The 16,770-nt window shown below is 44.8% G+C and overlaps 1 protein-coding gene across 2 annotated transcripts in view; it reads right to left on the bottom strand.

Moving 5' to 3' along the window:
* Nucleotides 1-16,770, bottom strand: part of SACM1L (SAC1 like phosphatidylinositide phosphatase) — a 168,029-nt gene that overhangs the window by 7,143 nt on the left and 144,116 nt on the right. For both annotated transcript variants that reach the window (XM_040353372.1, XM_040353373.1), the window contains 2 exons: nucleotides 10,869-10,941; nucleotides 4,485-4,578 (listed from right to left, as the gene is read on the bottom strand). In XM_040353372.1, coding sequence (XP_040209306.1) covers nucleotides 4,485-4,578; nucleotides 10,869-10,941 — 167 coding nt within the window. The remainder of the gene's footprint in view (nucleotides 1-4,484; nucleotides 4,579-10,868; nucleotides 10,942-16,770) is intronic.

The following is a 16,770-nucleotide window of genomic DNA, read 5'->3' as shown; positions in this document are numbered from 1 at the left end:
CTTGAGATATTTCTTGGCCCAGTCTTGACGTTTCAGCTTGTGTGTCTTGTTCAGTGGTGGTCGTCTTTCAGCCTTTCTTACCTTGGCCATGTCTCTGAGTATTGCACACCTTGTGCTTTTGGGCACTCCAGTGATGTTGCAGCTCTGAAATATGGCCAAACTGGTGGCAAGTGGCATCTTGGCAGCTGCACGCTTGACTTTTCTCAGTTCATGGGCAGTTATTTTGCGCCTTGGTTTTTCCACACGCTTCTTGCGACCCTGTTGACTATTTTGAATGAAACGCTTGATTGTTCGATGATCACGCTTCAGAAGCTTTGCAATTTTAAGAGTGCTGCATCCCTCTGCAAGATATCTCACTATTTTTGACTTTTCTGAGCCTGTCAAGTCCTTCTTTTGACCCATTTTGCCAAAGGCAAGGAAGTTGACTAATAATTATGCACACCTGATATAGGGTGTTGATGTCATTAGACCACACCCCTTCTCATTACAGAGATGCACATCACCTAATATGCTTAATTGGTAGTAGGCTTTCGAGCCTATACAGCTTGGAGTAAGACAACATGCATAAAGAGGATGATGTGGTCAAAATACTCATTTGCCTAATAATTCTGCACTCCCTGTACATTGTGATCATACACCTATGAGGGGGAGAAATGACTGTTCGCTGTTCATACAATGTATTAACAGCGATCTGTCATTTCCCCAAGTCAGTCCACCCCCCTCTTCAGTTATAACACACCTAGAGAACATACTTAACCCCTTCCTCGCCCCCTAGTGTTAACCCCTTCCCTGCCAGTGGCATTTTTACAGTAATCAATGCATTTTTATAGCACTGATCGCTATAAAAATGCCAATGGTCCCAAAAATGTGTCAAACGTGTCTGATGTGTCCGCCATTAGGCCACAGTACCGATAAAAATTGCAGGATGACACCATTACTAGTAAAAAAAAAAAATCTTAATAAAAATGCCATAAAACTATCCCCTATTTTGTAGAAGCTATAACTTTTGCGCAAACCAATCAAACGCTTATTGCAATATGTAGATGAATACGGATCGGCATAAACTGAGGGAAAAAAAAAATATTTTTTTTTATATATTTTTGGGGGATATTTATTCTAGCAACAAGTAAAAAATATTCATTTTTTTTTCAAAATTGTCGCTCTATTTTTGTTTATAGCGCAAAAAATAAAAACCGCAGGAGGCGATCAGATACCACCAAAAGAAAGCTCTATTTGTGGGGAAAAAAAAGGACGTCAATTTTGTTTGGGAGCCACGTCGCCCGACCGCGCAATTGTCAGTTAAAGAGACGCAGTGCCGAATCACAAAAAGTGGCCTGGTCTTTGATCAGCAAAATAGTCTGGGGCTAAAGTGGTTAAAGAAAAAAAAGTCAATATTGTGTATATTGATTGGTTGGCATGAAAGATATATATATATATATATATATATATATATATATATATATATATATATATATATATATATATATATATATATTTTTATTATACTACTAATGGCGGTGATCAGTGACTTAGAATGGGACTGCGATAGTTCAGCGGGAAATCTGAAACTAACAGACGCTGGGGGGGGGGCTTAACATCTAGGTTGACCAAGCGGTTAAATGTGTGCCTAACAATGTTTACTGTGTGTGTTTTACTAAGCAATGTGCCAGTTTAGAAAAAAAAAAGAAAACGGCACATCACTGCTGACAGTAGAGCCCTGTGCCGTTTACCATCAGAGGGCTTTCGTCTGTCATTCGCTCAGGGCATTGGCAGGTTCTATCCCAAATCATTGACTTGAGTTCTGCAATTTTCCTTGCAGACACAGAGCTGAAGAAAGTATATGCGTTATATACAGAGGTCCCTTGGCGTGGGCACTGCCGCCTACGCATATATTTGCAAATGTGGGAAAAAGAACTCTCTGTTTTTAACAAACGGTTAGACAGGGCTAATTTGGTTGTTTTGCAGGCTGGCTGGAAAGTGTGTGGAGAAATCTTTTGTTTGTGATGTGCATTGCCCTTCCATTTGCACCTTGCTGCAAAGGTCAGTTATAGGTTAGGGTGGTTGCCACTTTTTTGTAAAAATTTTAAAGCAGACTGGGGTCTTAGGATGTATTGTTAAAGCCCTTATGAAGAAGCACAAATAATCAGGCAATGTTGAGGACCTTAGATGCAGTGGTTGGTCAAAGAAACTTAATGCAGCAGAAGAAAGTCAAGTCATGCTTACTTCCCTTCGACATTGGAAGATTGCCAGCAGTGCCATCAGCACAGAACTGGTGAAAACCAGTGGGACCCATGGACACCCATCTACTGTCTGAAGAAGTCTGGCTAGAAGAGGTCTTCATAGAAGAATTGCAGCCAAAAAGCCATACCTCCAAGTGACTCAACTATGCACGAAAACATAGGAACTGGAGTGTGAAAAAATGTCAGCAGGTGCTAGGCAATAATGAGTCAAAATTTTAAATATTTGACTGCAGGAGGCAGTTAGTGTGCTGAAGGGCTGCAGAGCGGTACAATAAGGAGTGTCTGCAGGCAACAGTGAAGCATGGTGGAGGTACCTTGCAAGTATGGGGCTACATTTCTGCAAATGGAGTTTGAGATTTGTTTAGGATCAATGGTGTCCCTCAATGCTAAAAAATACAGGCAAATAATTATTCATCATGCCATACCATCAAGGAAACGTGTGATTGGCCCTAAATTTATTGTGCAGCAGGACAACGACCCCAAAACAGCCAATGTCATTCAGAACCATCTACAGCATAAAGAACAACAGGGAGTCCTGGAGGGGATGGTTTGACACCTACATAGCCCCGATTTAACCACTTCCATACAGGGCACTTACGCACCTTCCCGCCCAAGCCAATTTTCAGCTTTCAGCACTGTCGCACTTTGAATGGCAATTGCGCGGTCATGCTACATTGTGCCCAAACAAAATTGGCGTCCTTTTTTCCCCACAAATAGAGATTTCTTTTGGTGGTATTTGATCACCTCTGCATTTTTTTTTTTGCGCAACTAAAAAAAGACTGAAAATGTTGAAAAAAAAATAGGTTTTTATTTTTTTCTGTTAATTTTTTTGTAAATAAGTACATTTTCTCTTTCAATTACGGGCACTGATATGGCGGCACTGATGGGCACCGATGATGTGGCACTGATGGGCACCGATGAGGTGGCACTGATGGGCGGCGCTGGTATGCGGCACTGATGGGCACTCATAGGCGGCACTGATGGGCACTCATAGGCGGCACTGAAGGGCACTCATAGGCGGCACTGAAGGGCACTCATAGGCGGCACTGAAGGGCACTCATAGGCGGCACTAAAGGGCACTCATAGGCGGCACTAAAGGGCACTCATAGGCGGCACTAAAGGGCACTCATGGGTGGCACATATGGGCACTCATGGGCGGCACATATGGGTGGCACTGATGGGTACTTATGGGTGGCACTGATGGGTACTTATGGGTGGCACTGATGGGTACTTATGGGTGGTACTTATGGGTGGCACTGATGGGTACTTATGGGTGGCACTGATAGGTGGGCATTGGGCATGGATTGGCACTGTGGGGTGGCACTGATGGATCCATGTTGACAATCAGTGCCCATTTGTCGATTACCAGCTCTTCCTGTTTACATCGTGATCAGCCGTGATTGGACACGGCTGATCACGTAGTAAAGTGTCTCCGTGAGAGACACTTTACCTAGATCGGTGTTGTGGGGTGTCAGACTGACACCCCGCAACAACGATCGCCGCGATGCGCGCCCCCGGGGGCACGCATCGGCTCAGAATCCTGAGGACGTCATGTCAGGATTCTACAACCACTTTGCCGCCGTCAATCTGTCATTGGCGGGCGGCAAGTGGTTAAACATTGAGTCTGTCTGGGAATACAAGAAGAAACAGAAGGATTTAAGGCAGCCTACATCAACAGAAGATCTGCAGTTAGTTCTCCAAGATGTTTGGAACAACCTACCTGCTGAGTTCCTTTAAAAACTGTGCAAGTGTACCTAGAAGAATTTATACCGTTTTGAAGGCAAAAAGTGGTCACACCAGATACTGATTTAATTTGGACTTCTCTTCTGATCATTTACTTACCATTTTGTTAATTAATAAAAATAAACTATGAACACTTCTATTTCTGAAAGGATTCTTAATTTACAGCATTTTTTCACACTAGCCTAATCTTTTGCACAGTAGAGTGTGTGCGTTTGTAGATTTTTGTAGAATCAAAATGCATTTCATGCTGGAGATTGAGTCTCCTGATGCTGAAATTTTATATTTTTGTAAAGATTTCAAAGCAGACGTAACAGTGCAGCATCACAAGAAGACATCCTAACTTGTTGGGTGAACACACTTGATTTATATTAATAAGATAAATTGTCTATTTATATCCCAAACAATGTTTATGAGGATATTGCTAAAAACAGAGGATTGTTCAAGATATACTTTTTTTTACAATGTGCAAGGTGACAATAGAAGAAATTAAAAAAATCTTACTTGTCTAAACCCATCAGAAAAATTATTTTTATAGTATCGTATGAGGGAGTTCCAGCCATCCATTATAAGTCCCCACTGTGTTCGCTTTCCACTCCTGAGAAAAGAAAAATGTACTTAGCAAATATAATTTGATGAAAAAAAAATAATAATAATAATAATAATTATGTATGACATTCTATCTCCCACAAATGAAAAAAAAAGGTACAGAACGCTTTCTAGCAATATGAACTATTGACAAGTATTACTGAAAGAACTACATAGCATAGGTTGATATATGGACATTGCAGCATTAGACCTCTTAGGACTACAGAATACTAGATTTACTACCAGGTACTAATGGATCTGGCCTCAAAAAACGTAAAAGTAGATCTAAACCCCAGGCCCCCTGCACAAAGTCCCTGGTATACAGCTGACAATGGGTTAGTTCAACTTTATCAAAAAACTGGCTTTGCAGAGAAGGGGTATTGGCTATTGGCCAGGCAATCAGGGGAGAGAGAGGGCGGGGCCAGGTTGGGGCTACGTGTCTGAATGGATACACGAAGCTCTGACTCGGCTTGGGTGACAACCTGTAGCAAGCTGCTGGCTGAGGGACACTCAAAGGAGGGAGAAGCTAGGAGCAGCAAAGAGGGACCAGAGAAGAGGAGGATCCAGGCTGCTCTGTGCAAAACCAAGTTATTTTTATTTTTTTAAAGTGAGCCTTGACAATCAATCAATTTAAAGTAGAAGTCCAGTCAAAAATGAAACATTTTCTATTATTTATATGTAAAATATCTGTCTTTGACATTATTAAATTTTCTGTATAGACAAGATTGCCATGCTTAGAAAGTCTGATCAAAGCCAGACAGACAATCCACTTCTTCCAGTTCTTCAGGAACGACCTTACTTCCTTATTTCTGAATTATGCATGGGGGCCTCTCACTTCCTGAAAATGTTGTCCTTCTCTTCTACATGCCTAGACCTGCCCAGCCCCGCCCCCATCCCTCCTCTCCTTTTCAGATCTTCTCCTGTCTTCATAGTCTCGTTTTGGATAGCAGCTTCTTCTGAGAGAGAGACTTTGGAAGTATGTTCTGTTTGTAGAAAATCTGCACCATGTTGCATTGTAAACTATATTACAGTTTCTAACAGTGTACAGCCACGTGGTTGTTTCTGCATGGCACTGTGATGAGCACTGTGTGCATGGTGTGGCACTGTGATGGCAGTGTGTGCATGGTGTGGCACTGTGTACATGGTGTGGCACATGCCCAGCTGAGGGAGCTTCATGTGAGTAATGAGATTAAGGTTCCGTTTCCACTAGTGTGACTTGTCGTGCGACTTTGGGCACAAAGTCGCACGACAAGTCACAAAGTCGCATGACAAGTCACAGCCCATTGATTTCAACTGTGCGCCTGGTGTGGCACTGTGTGCATGTTGTGGCACTATGATTGGCATGTGTGATGGCACTGTGATGGGCACTGTGCTGCCATGGTGTGGCACATGCTCAGCTGAAGGAGCTACATGTGAGTAATGAGTTTAAGGCTCCGTTTCCACTAGTGCGACATGTCATGCGACTTTGTACACAGCCCATTGATTTCAATGGAAAAATGCCTGCACTTCTTTGATGTTGACTTTTACAGCTGACTTTTGATGCGACTGAGATCCAGAGTGTAAAGTTGGAATGAATATTTGGTAAATGTCAGATTTACTGCTTTAAAAATAGACCTCCAAAAGTTCTTGCATGCTACCATGCATACTCTTAGTAAGGGTCAATAATCCCCTTTACGACCACATAACACATGTATGCAGCATCCAGGAAGTGGGATTTAAACCTAGGAGCTGCAAATACATGTTTTGTGTGTCTGTGCTGGAAGCTCACTCAATTAAGTGCTCACAGCACTGATACTGGGCTATAGGTCTTCTACTAACGATTGGGGGACCATGATCCTGATCACGATTGCTGTGATCTTCTGACTGACTTTCACAGTGATCATTCACCCTGTAGCTTGTCCCTGTGTTTCTCTAGTTTTGTAAAGATTTCTCCTTGCTAGAGGTGAAGAGGATTAACATGATGAAGAAGATTAACATGATCAGGGCTTTACCTAATTTAGTGAGTGTTAGTGTCAGTGTAGGTATCCGTGTTAGTGTCACTTAGCGTCAGTGTAAGAGTCAGGAAGGCCCCTTTCACATTTGTGCAACTTGTCCTTGCGGATTGCAAAGTCACATGACACGTCATACCCCATGGTTTCCAATGAGTGCCATTCATATCTGCATACAAATATAAGGCTACATTTTTAAATAATTCTTTTATATACTACTGTACTTTGGGCTAGTTTTCCTTTCATAAGAGATATGCATTAACATTTACCACCAAATAAAAGCCCAATCTGTCCTGAAGAAAAACAAGGTATATTCCACCTTTTTACACTAAGTCAGTGATGGTGAACCTTGGTACCCCCAGATGTTTGGGAACTATATTCCCCATGATGCTCATACGCTCTGCAGTGTAGTTGAGCATCGTGGGAAATGTAGTTTCAAAAAATCTGGGGTGCCAAGGTTTGCCATTACTGCACTAAGTAGTTGCAATATGTACAATATACTAACACATGTCAAGGTTGTAAAATTGGGCTTGGGTGTTTATTTTGACATTGGTCATGAAGGAGTTAAAAGCAATGCCGACAATAAAACACAGGAATTCTGACAAAAGCACTACATTTAATCAGACACATGTTTAACACTACTATATTAAATACGTTAAAGCTCATTTGGTTAAACCTTTCAGCTTTGGCAGTGATCTTTCTACACTTGGGCTTCATCAATCTAGTCCTTTGGATAGAAAATACTGATGATCTGGAGAGAGCCCAATAAGTATCTGCCAGGGGTGTGCTCGAGTCAGAGTACCACATCCACCTGGGCCAATCTGGAGCTATGAGAATCACCAGAAAGTCCTCCCTCTCGATCCAGCAGCAAGAGCACAAAGAAGCTTTGGTGGAGGAAAAGCACATATCAGCGGTTGTACTGAGGCACTAGACCATCCACAAAGCTATTCAGTTTGTTGTGGACCATGGAGAACACAAGGTCCACATCCAGAGTCTCCCACCTGTGACACAGTTTCTGGCACACCTCCTGGTGTAGGGCCCATTTCCCTGGATCCAAGCATTGATGGCTTAGAAAGTCTGCCTGCTAATTGTCCATGCCTAGAATGTAAACAAGGGACAAAGCTAGGAGATGAAGTTCTTTATTGCCATAGTAATACTTCATGTTCCTCCCTGATGATTGATATACGCCAAAATTGTGGTGCTACCCAACTGGATCCTCAGCAGGTGACTCACCGATTAATTGGGATGTCCAAAATGTTGATTCCTCAGGGGTCCATGTCCCTGCACCGATAAGGTGTCTGGGACTCCTCCCCAGCCTTTAAGGCTAGAATCCGTTGTGAGGATCCATCAAGAGATCAGAAGGAAGGATTTTTTAAACTGTTTGATCCTGTCTTTTCTGATCCTCCTGCTTCCACAGTCCACAATCCATATTCTGATAAAACAGAGCCTTCGGGACACTCTGCACATGCTTCGTTTGGTGTGTATTGCAAGAGTGTTTTTTCCCCCCAGACAGAGGGTCAGGAGTCCTGCAGCCTCATAGAACAATCAGGGAAAACTCCTCCTACGAGCTTTAACCAGACACTGATAGATGTCACAAGACTGCTATATACCGATGATGAGAAAAGGTATTTAGCAGTTTATATTTACTAAAACTATTGCATTTCCATGTTCTGTGTACTGTGGAAAACTATATATATATATATTTATTGTTATTATTAGGGTTTCCATAATAGAAATTAGAACTTTACAGAAGAGAAAAAAATACACAATTAGCAACATGGAAATATATGGGAATAGCCAGCACTTTATTAAGATGTGCTGCCCACTTTTTAATAAAGGACTCCTTATACAAACATTGGGAGGTGTAAATAGTTTATCAGGAGATTCCCAGTCAGCATACAAGACAACTTGGAGTAGGGTGTGCACTGGAATCGATTTTGAAATCTTTGGGCCTTTAAAGGATTCCAGACCAGCAAGATCACTAGAAGAAGCTCCAGGTTGCTCTTCCATTTGTAAGTTAGTACAAACCCCATCAATTAAAGCCAAAATTATTTCTCTATGCCCGTGACTCCTCAGGGCCAATATCATCCAGGAAGGATTTTTGAGACTCTGTCAGATGGGGTCACTACAGCAGGAGGCTCAGAGGCTGCAAAAGTTGCAGGAAGATCAGAGGATTCTGGAGGGGGAAGGCGTTCAGGTAAGATTATACCCGCTAATGGATTGTGAGCTGGAAGGACTTTATATTGCTATATAGCCCCCTTTGTATTTGTGGTGCAGCATGTTGCACACAGCTTGTCTGCTGGGACACCTTTACTCAGAATACCAGGTAAAAGTTTGGGTACTCACAGATAAGCTGCTAAGAGCAGGAGAGTTTCAATGGATAGAGGTAACCAGGTCACTGTAGGCGGCAGTAAGAACTAACCAAAGTGGAATGAAGGAGAGCAACACTCCAACTCTGTCGGGTTTTAATTGTTGTCTGTGCCTACATTAGAAAGATTTCCCCTCACTTTCTGTTCAGTTACAATGGTCACCAGAATTGGATATGATGGGTAGTCCCCCTTATCAGTACCGAGACTGAAATACGTTGCAAAAGCCTGATGGGGGTTCTAACTAGGGTTGTCCTGATACCACTTTTTTAAGACAGAGTACAAGTACCGATACTTTTTTTCAAGTACTTGCCGATACCGATACATTTTTTTAATCTCATGTGACAGTGGCACATGTGTCAGTATTTTTTTTTTTTTACAATGTTTTCTTTGGGGGGGCTTTGGCCAGATATCAGCGGTCTTAACAGACCTCTGACATCTCCCCTTTGAGACAGGGAAAGGGACACAGATTCCCCAGTCCCTTTCTCAGCAGCCTCAGCTGTACTGAAAATGAATGGAGAGAATACAGCGGCTCCTCTCCATTCATAAACTGAAACATTGTAAACACAGTTTAAGATGTTTCAGTTATGTGAATGGACAGAGTCCGTGACTGTACATTCGGAACAGTAAGGAGCCGGATTTACCGGCTCCTACCTCCACTCTCCATCCTGACAGATCGAGGGGGACAGCAGCATGGAGGGGGACACGGAGGAGAAGGGAGGGGGACACGGAGGAGGAGGAGAAGGGAGGGGGACACGGAGGAGGAGGAGAAGGGAGGGGGACACGGAGGAGGAGGAGAAGGGAGGAGGAGGAGAAGGGAGGAGGAGGAGAAGGGAGGAGGAGGAGAAGGGAGGAGGAGGAGAAGGGAGGAGGAGGAGAAGGGAGGAGGAGGAGGAGGAGAAGGGAGGAGGAGAAGGGAGGAGGAGGAGGAGAAGGGAGGAGGAGGAGGAGGAGGAGAAGGGAGGAGGAGAAGGAGAAGGGAGGAGGAGAAGGAGAAGGGAGGAGGAGAAGGAGAAGGGAGGAGGAGAAGGAGAAGGGAGGAGGAGAAGGAGAAGGGAGGAGGAGAAGGAGAAGGGAGGAGAAGGAGAAGGGAGGAGAAGGGAGGAGGAGGAGGAGGAGGACACGGAGGAGGAGGAGGACACGGAGGAGGAGGAGGACACGGAGGAGGAGGAGGACACGGAGGAGGAGGAGGACACGGAGGAGGAGGAGGACACGGAGGAGGAGGAGGACACGGAGGAGGAGAAGGAAGGGGGACACGGATCAGCACGGAGGGGGACACGGATCAGCACGGAGGGGGACACGGATCAGCACGGAGGGGGACACGGATCAGCACGGAGGGGGACACGGATCAGCACGGAGGGGGACACGGATCAGCACGGAGGGGGACACGGATCAGCACGGAGGGGGACACGGATCAGCACGGAGGGGGACACGGATCAGCACGGAGGGGGACACGGATCAGCACGGAGGGGGACACGGATCAGCACGGAGGGGGACACGGATCAGCACGGAGGGGGACACGGATCAGCACGGAGGGGGACACGGATCAGCGCGGAGGGGGACACGGATCAGCACGGAGGGGGACACGGATCAGCACGGAGGGGGACTGGAGGAGGATGCGGGGACAGTCAGCGGTGATCGTGTGTGGGAGAGTCACCGCTGATTTCACTAAAGCAGCTGAAAGCCGGACTTTGAAATCTATACAGGGTGATCAGTGCTTGTAACTCTCCCACCGCACTGATTACCCTGACTGCCAAGGTATCGGGTGAAGCATTTGCCCGAGTGCAAGTATCAGTATCGGGACAAACCTAGTTCTAACTTTACTATTCAACCCAAAACGGTTTCGACTTTTTTTTTTCCCCGAAGAACATTTAACAGATAATTAATATGAAGCACATCCATAATCCATACACTGTATTACATTTTACTATAAATGATCAACTTGCCTTGTGAAGTCTGTTTTCAGTGCCCCTGTTCCAGCATACTGCTTTGCACATGCATTTGCATTGTCAGCCCAAGCTAAAAATACATTGTTTAGGTTATTAAAAAAGTTAAAAACTGTAAAATAAATTTACACAGATCTAATATGCTTTTAAACTAACCATTCACAGCTTTCACATCTGTAGGGCCCCTGCAAACCAAAGCATTTTTTAAATTTCCACTATGGGCCCATTTTACTTTGCAATAACTGAAGAAGCGAATAAACGTGAAACGCGTTGACCTCTTGGAAAACCAAACAAAGACACGTCTGTTGTAAAAATACATGGTGTAATATGTCCCATGTGAGAAAGTTTAATTGGTTTTATTGCTAAAATTGTTTTATATTAACATCTTTTGTAATAAATACCATTTTTTTTATATTAGCGTGGCTATTCTCTCTCTGGGTACCAGTAAAGACCTACATATGCAAATCTATATTTTGGACTAGTACAATAGGGATGAGGTTCCCTTGTTTTATCCGTTCTCCTTTCTGTTTTGTATAAACCGTTTGTTATCTTAATGATTGACAAAGTTATTGCAAAGTAATAATACATTTTTTTTTGGGGGGGGGGGGGGTTGATTTCTGTTGGTATAACCTTTCCAACTTCCAGCAAGCCTCAGTTTTGTAGCAAGCATTAGAAGGAGTGGATTAGAAGTATAGAGTGACTTGCTGTATGTACAGTAACCACTTAACCCCCGGACCATATTGCTGGTCAAAGACCAGAGCACTTTTTGCGATTCGGCACTGCGTCGTGGCTCCAGAACACAATTGGCGTCCTTTTTCCCCCATAAATAGAGCTTTCTTGTGGTGGTATTTGATCACCTCTGCGGTTTTTAGTTTTTGCGCTATAAACAAAAATAGAGCGACAATTTTGAAAAAAAATAATATTTTTTACTTTTTGCTTTAATAAATATCCCCCAAAAATATATATAAAATGTTTTTTCCTCAGTTTAGGCCGATATGTATTCTTCTACATATTTAAAAAAAATTAGCGGCGATCAGCGTTTTTTTCCGGTACTGCGACATTATGGCGGACACTTGACACATTTTTGGGACCATTGGCATTTTTATAGTGATCAGTGCTATAAAAATGCATTGGATTACTATAAAAATGCCACTGTCAGTGAAGGGGTTAACACTAGGGGGCGTGGAAGGGGTTAAGTATGTTCCCTGGGGGTGTTCTAACTGTAGGGGGGGTGGACTGACATGGGGAAATGACTGATCTTCTGTTCATACATTGTATGAACAGAAGATCAGCATTTCTCTCCCTGACGGGACCGGGAGCTGTGTGTTTACACACAGAGCTCCCGGTCCTCGCTCTGTAACGAGCGATCGCGTGTGCCCGGAGCCGATCGCGCCCGCCGGGCACGTGCACGGGAGCTGGGGGCGAGCGTGCGCCCCTATTGGCTGCTGGGTGAGGTGTCGCATAGCTACGTGCTCTCGCCCAGCAGAGCTGACCTGCCGCCGTATAACTGCGCGGCTGGTCGGCAAGCAGGTAATGTACGCCAAGAAAAAGATTTTACAGGTAAGCAAAGAAACCTATTTTCTTAATCGTACACTAAAGGACACAAGACAGTATTCAGTAATGTAGGAATGTTCAAAAGTTCGACTGAGGGGCGAGCAACACAGCAACAAAGGCTAAAAAGTGAACAGAAAAAAAAAGTCAACAGAGGTGGAAAGAGGCAGACTGTCCCTTACCCCGACCCTCATGAATGACAAAGAGAGAGAGAGTCAAACTGTCAAAAAGAAAGTTGTGGCTGTGAGGTAGACTTAAAAAGTGTACTATGACCCAACAATGGAGTATGTTTCGGAGCACAACAGAGAAATGAAACAATATCCTAGTTAAGGTGAAACAAAAAAAGCACATTCAGAAGAAAGGGGGTCTTGGCATCAAAACAACACTGTCTTGTGTAGCACAAGAAAAGGTAATCATGAAGTAATGGCAATGAAAAAGGCAACCTCACAACAGAGGAATATCCCTTGTAGACTCAAAGGGACATTTTCTTGGGAATTGCACAGGAGAGTTTTGTTCAAGTGTTGAAGCTTGGGCAGCTACCTAATTCACTTGCAACCAGCACATAGACCAGAGAAGTAGTAACTATGCTTGGAGCACAGGAGATTGTTTTATCTATAAACTTACAGAACTAGACTGTGATCCCACAGAGTCAAAGGGAATGGGTTATCTGAGCAAGGCCTGTACAAAATGCCCTCACCAAGAAGTGAGAGGCATGCGATCAGTGAAATAGAACAGCTAAGACGGAGACTTGACCCAAGGCCAAGCAGTCATCTAGACCAGATTGGAGAAAGGATATGATTTATCCCACAGATTACTTCCTTGATGGAATTTTGTAAAATATGCATTCCAGGTGTGAAGGCAGATTTTTTTTTAATTTTAAAAAATGTGGGGCTAATGCAGGGGTCCTCAAACTACGAACCGCCAAGGTGATTTACCCGGCCCATGGCACAGACTGTGCCTTTCATAAGATCGCAGCACTTCCTCTCCCCTCTGCTACATTATTCATACAAGACGCAATGCATGACAGGTCCAGACAAAGGATGGGACTTTTCGAATTAAGAAGCGGGTCATTGGTTACTAGGCAGTGGGGCGGTCCCAGCAATCAATCATCTGCCTTTCACTTGAAAAGTCCCACGCTTTGTCCAGACCTGCCATGCTTTGCGTGTGTGAATAAGGTAGGGGAGGGGGCAGTGCTGCAATCTTATGGAAGAGACAGTGTAATATTGCAGGGGGGTTCTGTGATGGAGGACTGTGTGATATGGGGGGATCTGTGATGGGGCTTTATGATTGGGGGGGCTTTGTGATGGAGAGGCGTCCGTGATGAGGGACCTGTGATGGAGAGGCATCCGTGATGGAGAGGATCTGTGATGGAGATGAGTCTATGATGAGGGGCTCTGTGATGGAGAGGTATTTGTGATAGAGAAAAGTCTGTGATGGGGGGGATTTGTTTATATTTTTTCAAACTATAGTCCGGCCCCCCAACAGTCTGACGGACCGTGAACGGGCCCCTGTTTAAAAAGTTTGAGGACACCTGGACTAATGTATTCTAACAGGCTCTTTTCTCTCAATACCTGGGTGTCAGACTGGTCCTTGAGAGAGAAAATCCAGACTATCTGAAAGGGCCCAGAGAGAGTAGTTGTAGGTCAGGTTTAACCGGTCTCCACGGTGACACTAGGGCATCCACTGAAAAGGCTAGATGATACTTGGGTCTAGAGACCATCCTGTACAGTTTGTTGTTGTCAGAGACCATGAATCAGACGGAGACAGAAGTACAGTTAAATCACACTTGTTTAATAATATAATAAAAAGGTAAATATAGTAAGCTAGTCAGAACATAGCCAGAGTTCAGTAACTGGATCGGATAGTCTGCCAAGCCAAGAGCCAGCGATAAAGGTAGTAGTACAGCAAGCAGGATCTGTAGCCAGAGGGAACGCCAGTCAAGCAGGTCTTTAACAGGAACTCAGGAGAAAGTCTCTTGAGATGTTCTCACCGGCAAAGGCAAAGAGCAAATGAACTGGAAGGCTTTAAGTAGGCAGAGCTGACGAGCTGGATCAACAGATGGATCACTGTGGAGAAATGGGAGCTGGCAGACCTGACAGTACCCCCTCCTCAATGACCCCTCCCCCTCAGAGGACCACCAGGCTTGAGGGGGAAAACATCTATGGAAATCACTGAGGAGGACAGGAGCATCTAAGTCCGAGGATGGGACCCGAGAGCGTTCCTCCGGACTGTAACCATACTCCTTCCAATGCACCAGGTACTGTATGCGCCCACGGAAACCTACAGGAGTCAACAATGGACTGTACTTCATACTCCTCATGGTTCTCAACCTGTATAGGGCGAGGACGTAGCACCGATGTTGTAAAACGGTTGCAGACCAAAGGTTTCAATAAGGAGACATGAAACACATTAGAGATACAAATACTGGAAGGAAGGTCCAACTCGTAAGCAACTGGGATTATCCTGCGAAGGATACGGAAAGGCCCAATAAACCGAGGTGTGAACTTCAGAAAAGAACACCAAGTCGGAGGTTGAGAGATGACAGCCAGACCCTGTCCCCGACTTGGTAGAAAGGCGCAGGCAGGCGTCTGCGGTCAGCATGGAGTCTGTACCTCTCGTTAGCCTGTCGCAAAGCCTCCTGAGCGTGTACCCAAGTGGAATGAAGACCACAGAGATGTTCCACTAACGCAGGAATACTCTGAGGAACAAACGAGTCAGGACACGTGGAAGGTGGAAACCATAGTTCGCCATAAAACGGGGACAAACGGGAAGCAGAATTCAGAGCGCTATTGTGAGCAGACTCCACCGAAGGCAAGTGGTCTGACCAGTTGATGGTCAGAAACATAGCAACGCAGGAATTGCTCCAAGGACTGACTGTCTCATTCTGCAGCCCCATTAGACTGCGGGTGATAAGCAGAGGAGAAGGCAAGCTGAATTCCCAACCGTGCACAAAAGGCCTCGCCAGAACCGGGACACAGCCGGGCCACAGTGGGAGACTCAAGATGAGCCGTGCGACTCAGGAGCGTCTGTATCGCCGTGGCAAACTGATCCATGCGGTGATCCAGGTCATCCAATCTGGAAAAACTATTAACAAGTGGATTGGCTGCACAAACTGACTTCCCCTGTCAGAGACAATGACCTTGCGTAGACCATGTAAGCGAAAGATATCCCAAGCAAAAATGAAAGCCAGTTCCTTAGACGTAGGCAAATGCTTAAGTGGAATACAGCGAGGAATTTTCGAGAGCCGGTCTACCTCCATAAGGAAAACTGTGTTGCCCTCGGAGTTGGGTAACTCCACAATGAAATCTATAGACAGGTGGGTCCAGGGCCTCTCCCCAGGGCTCTTACTCTGAGCACACATGGAACAGGCAGCTACGAAGGCGGTTACATCAGCACGTAGACTAGGCCACCAGAATTGTTGGGAAATGGCCCAAAAGAGTTGATTCGTGCCAGGGTGGCCAGCAGCCTTGGGAGATTGGTAAGTGGAGTACGGCAGTACGGAGACTCTCGGGAACAAAGCATCGGTCACAAGGTTTCTCAGGAGGGGCATCGACCTGAGCAGCAAGAATTTTGTCTCCCAAAGGAGAAGTGAGACTGGTGAGAACCATAGCCAGAATACGATCAGGAGGAATCACAGGAACATCTTGGAAGTGGAGAAAAATTGTCGTGACATGGGGTCAGCCCTTACATTCTTAGTACCGGGTAAGAATGAGACAATGTAATTAAAGCTCAACAACAAAAGAGCCCATCGTGCCCTTATGGGAGAGAGGCGCTTAGCCTCAGACAATAATGTGAGATTATTATGGTCTGTAAGAATGAGAACCGGCACAGTGGTACCTTCAAGGAGATGTCTCCCTTCTTTCAGGGCTAAAAAGACCGCCAATAGCTCTCTGTCACCAATCTCGTAATTGCACTCTGCAAGTGACAATTTCTTGGAAAAGTAGCCACACGGATGCATAGCGCTGTCAGAGCTAGGACGTTGAGACAGAAGGGCGCAAAGTCCAGTCTCAGAAGCATCAACTTCAAGGATAAAAGGCAACATAGGATCAGGATTTGCCAACACAGGAGAAGAAACAAAGGCAGCCTTAAGACTCTCAAAAGCCTTAATGGACTCTGGAGACCAACTCTATTTTGGTCATATCAGTCAGGGGCTTGATGAGAAGTTACGAATAAACTTCTGATAATAGTTGGAAAAGCCAAGAAATCGCTGCAGAGGAACGTAAACCCACGGGTCGAGGCCACTGTAGGACAGCAGAAAGTTTCTCTGGGTCCATCGAAAAACTAGCAGTGGAAATTACATAACCCAGGAATTTGACCTGTTCCCAAAGGAATTCAAACTTCTCCAGCTTAC

This window comes from Rana temporaria, chromosome 5 (genome assembly GCF_905171775.1).
Source record: "Rana temporaria chromosome 5, aRanTem1.1, whole genome shotgun sequence".
Lineage (NCBI taxonomy): Eukaryota > Metazoa > Chordata > Amphibia > Anura > Ranidae > Rana > Rana temporaria.
This window is presented reverse-complemented; position numbering and strand designations above follow the sequence as displayed.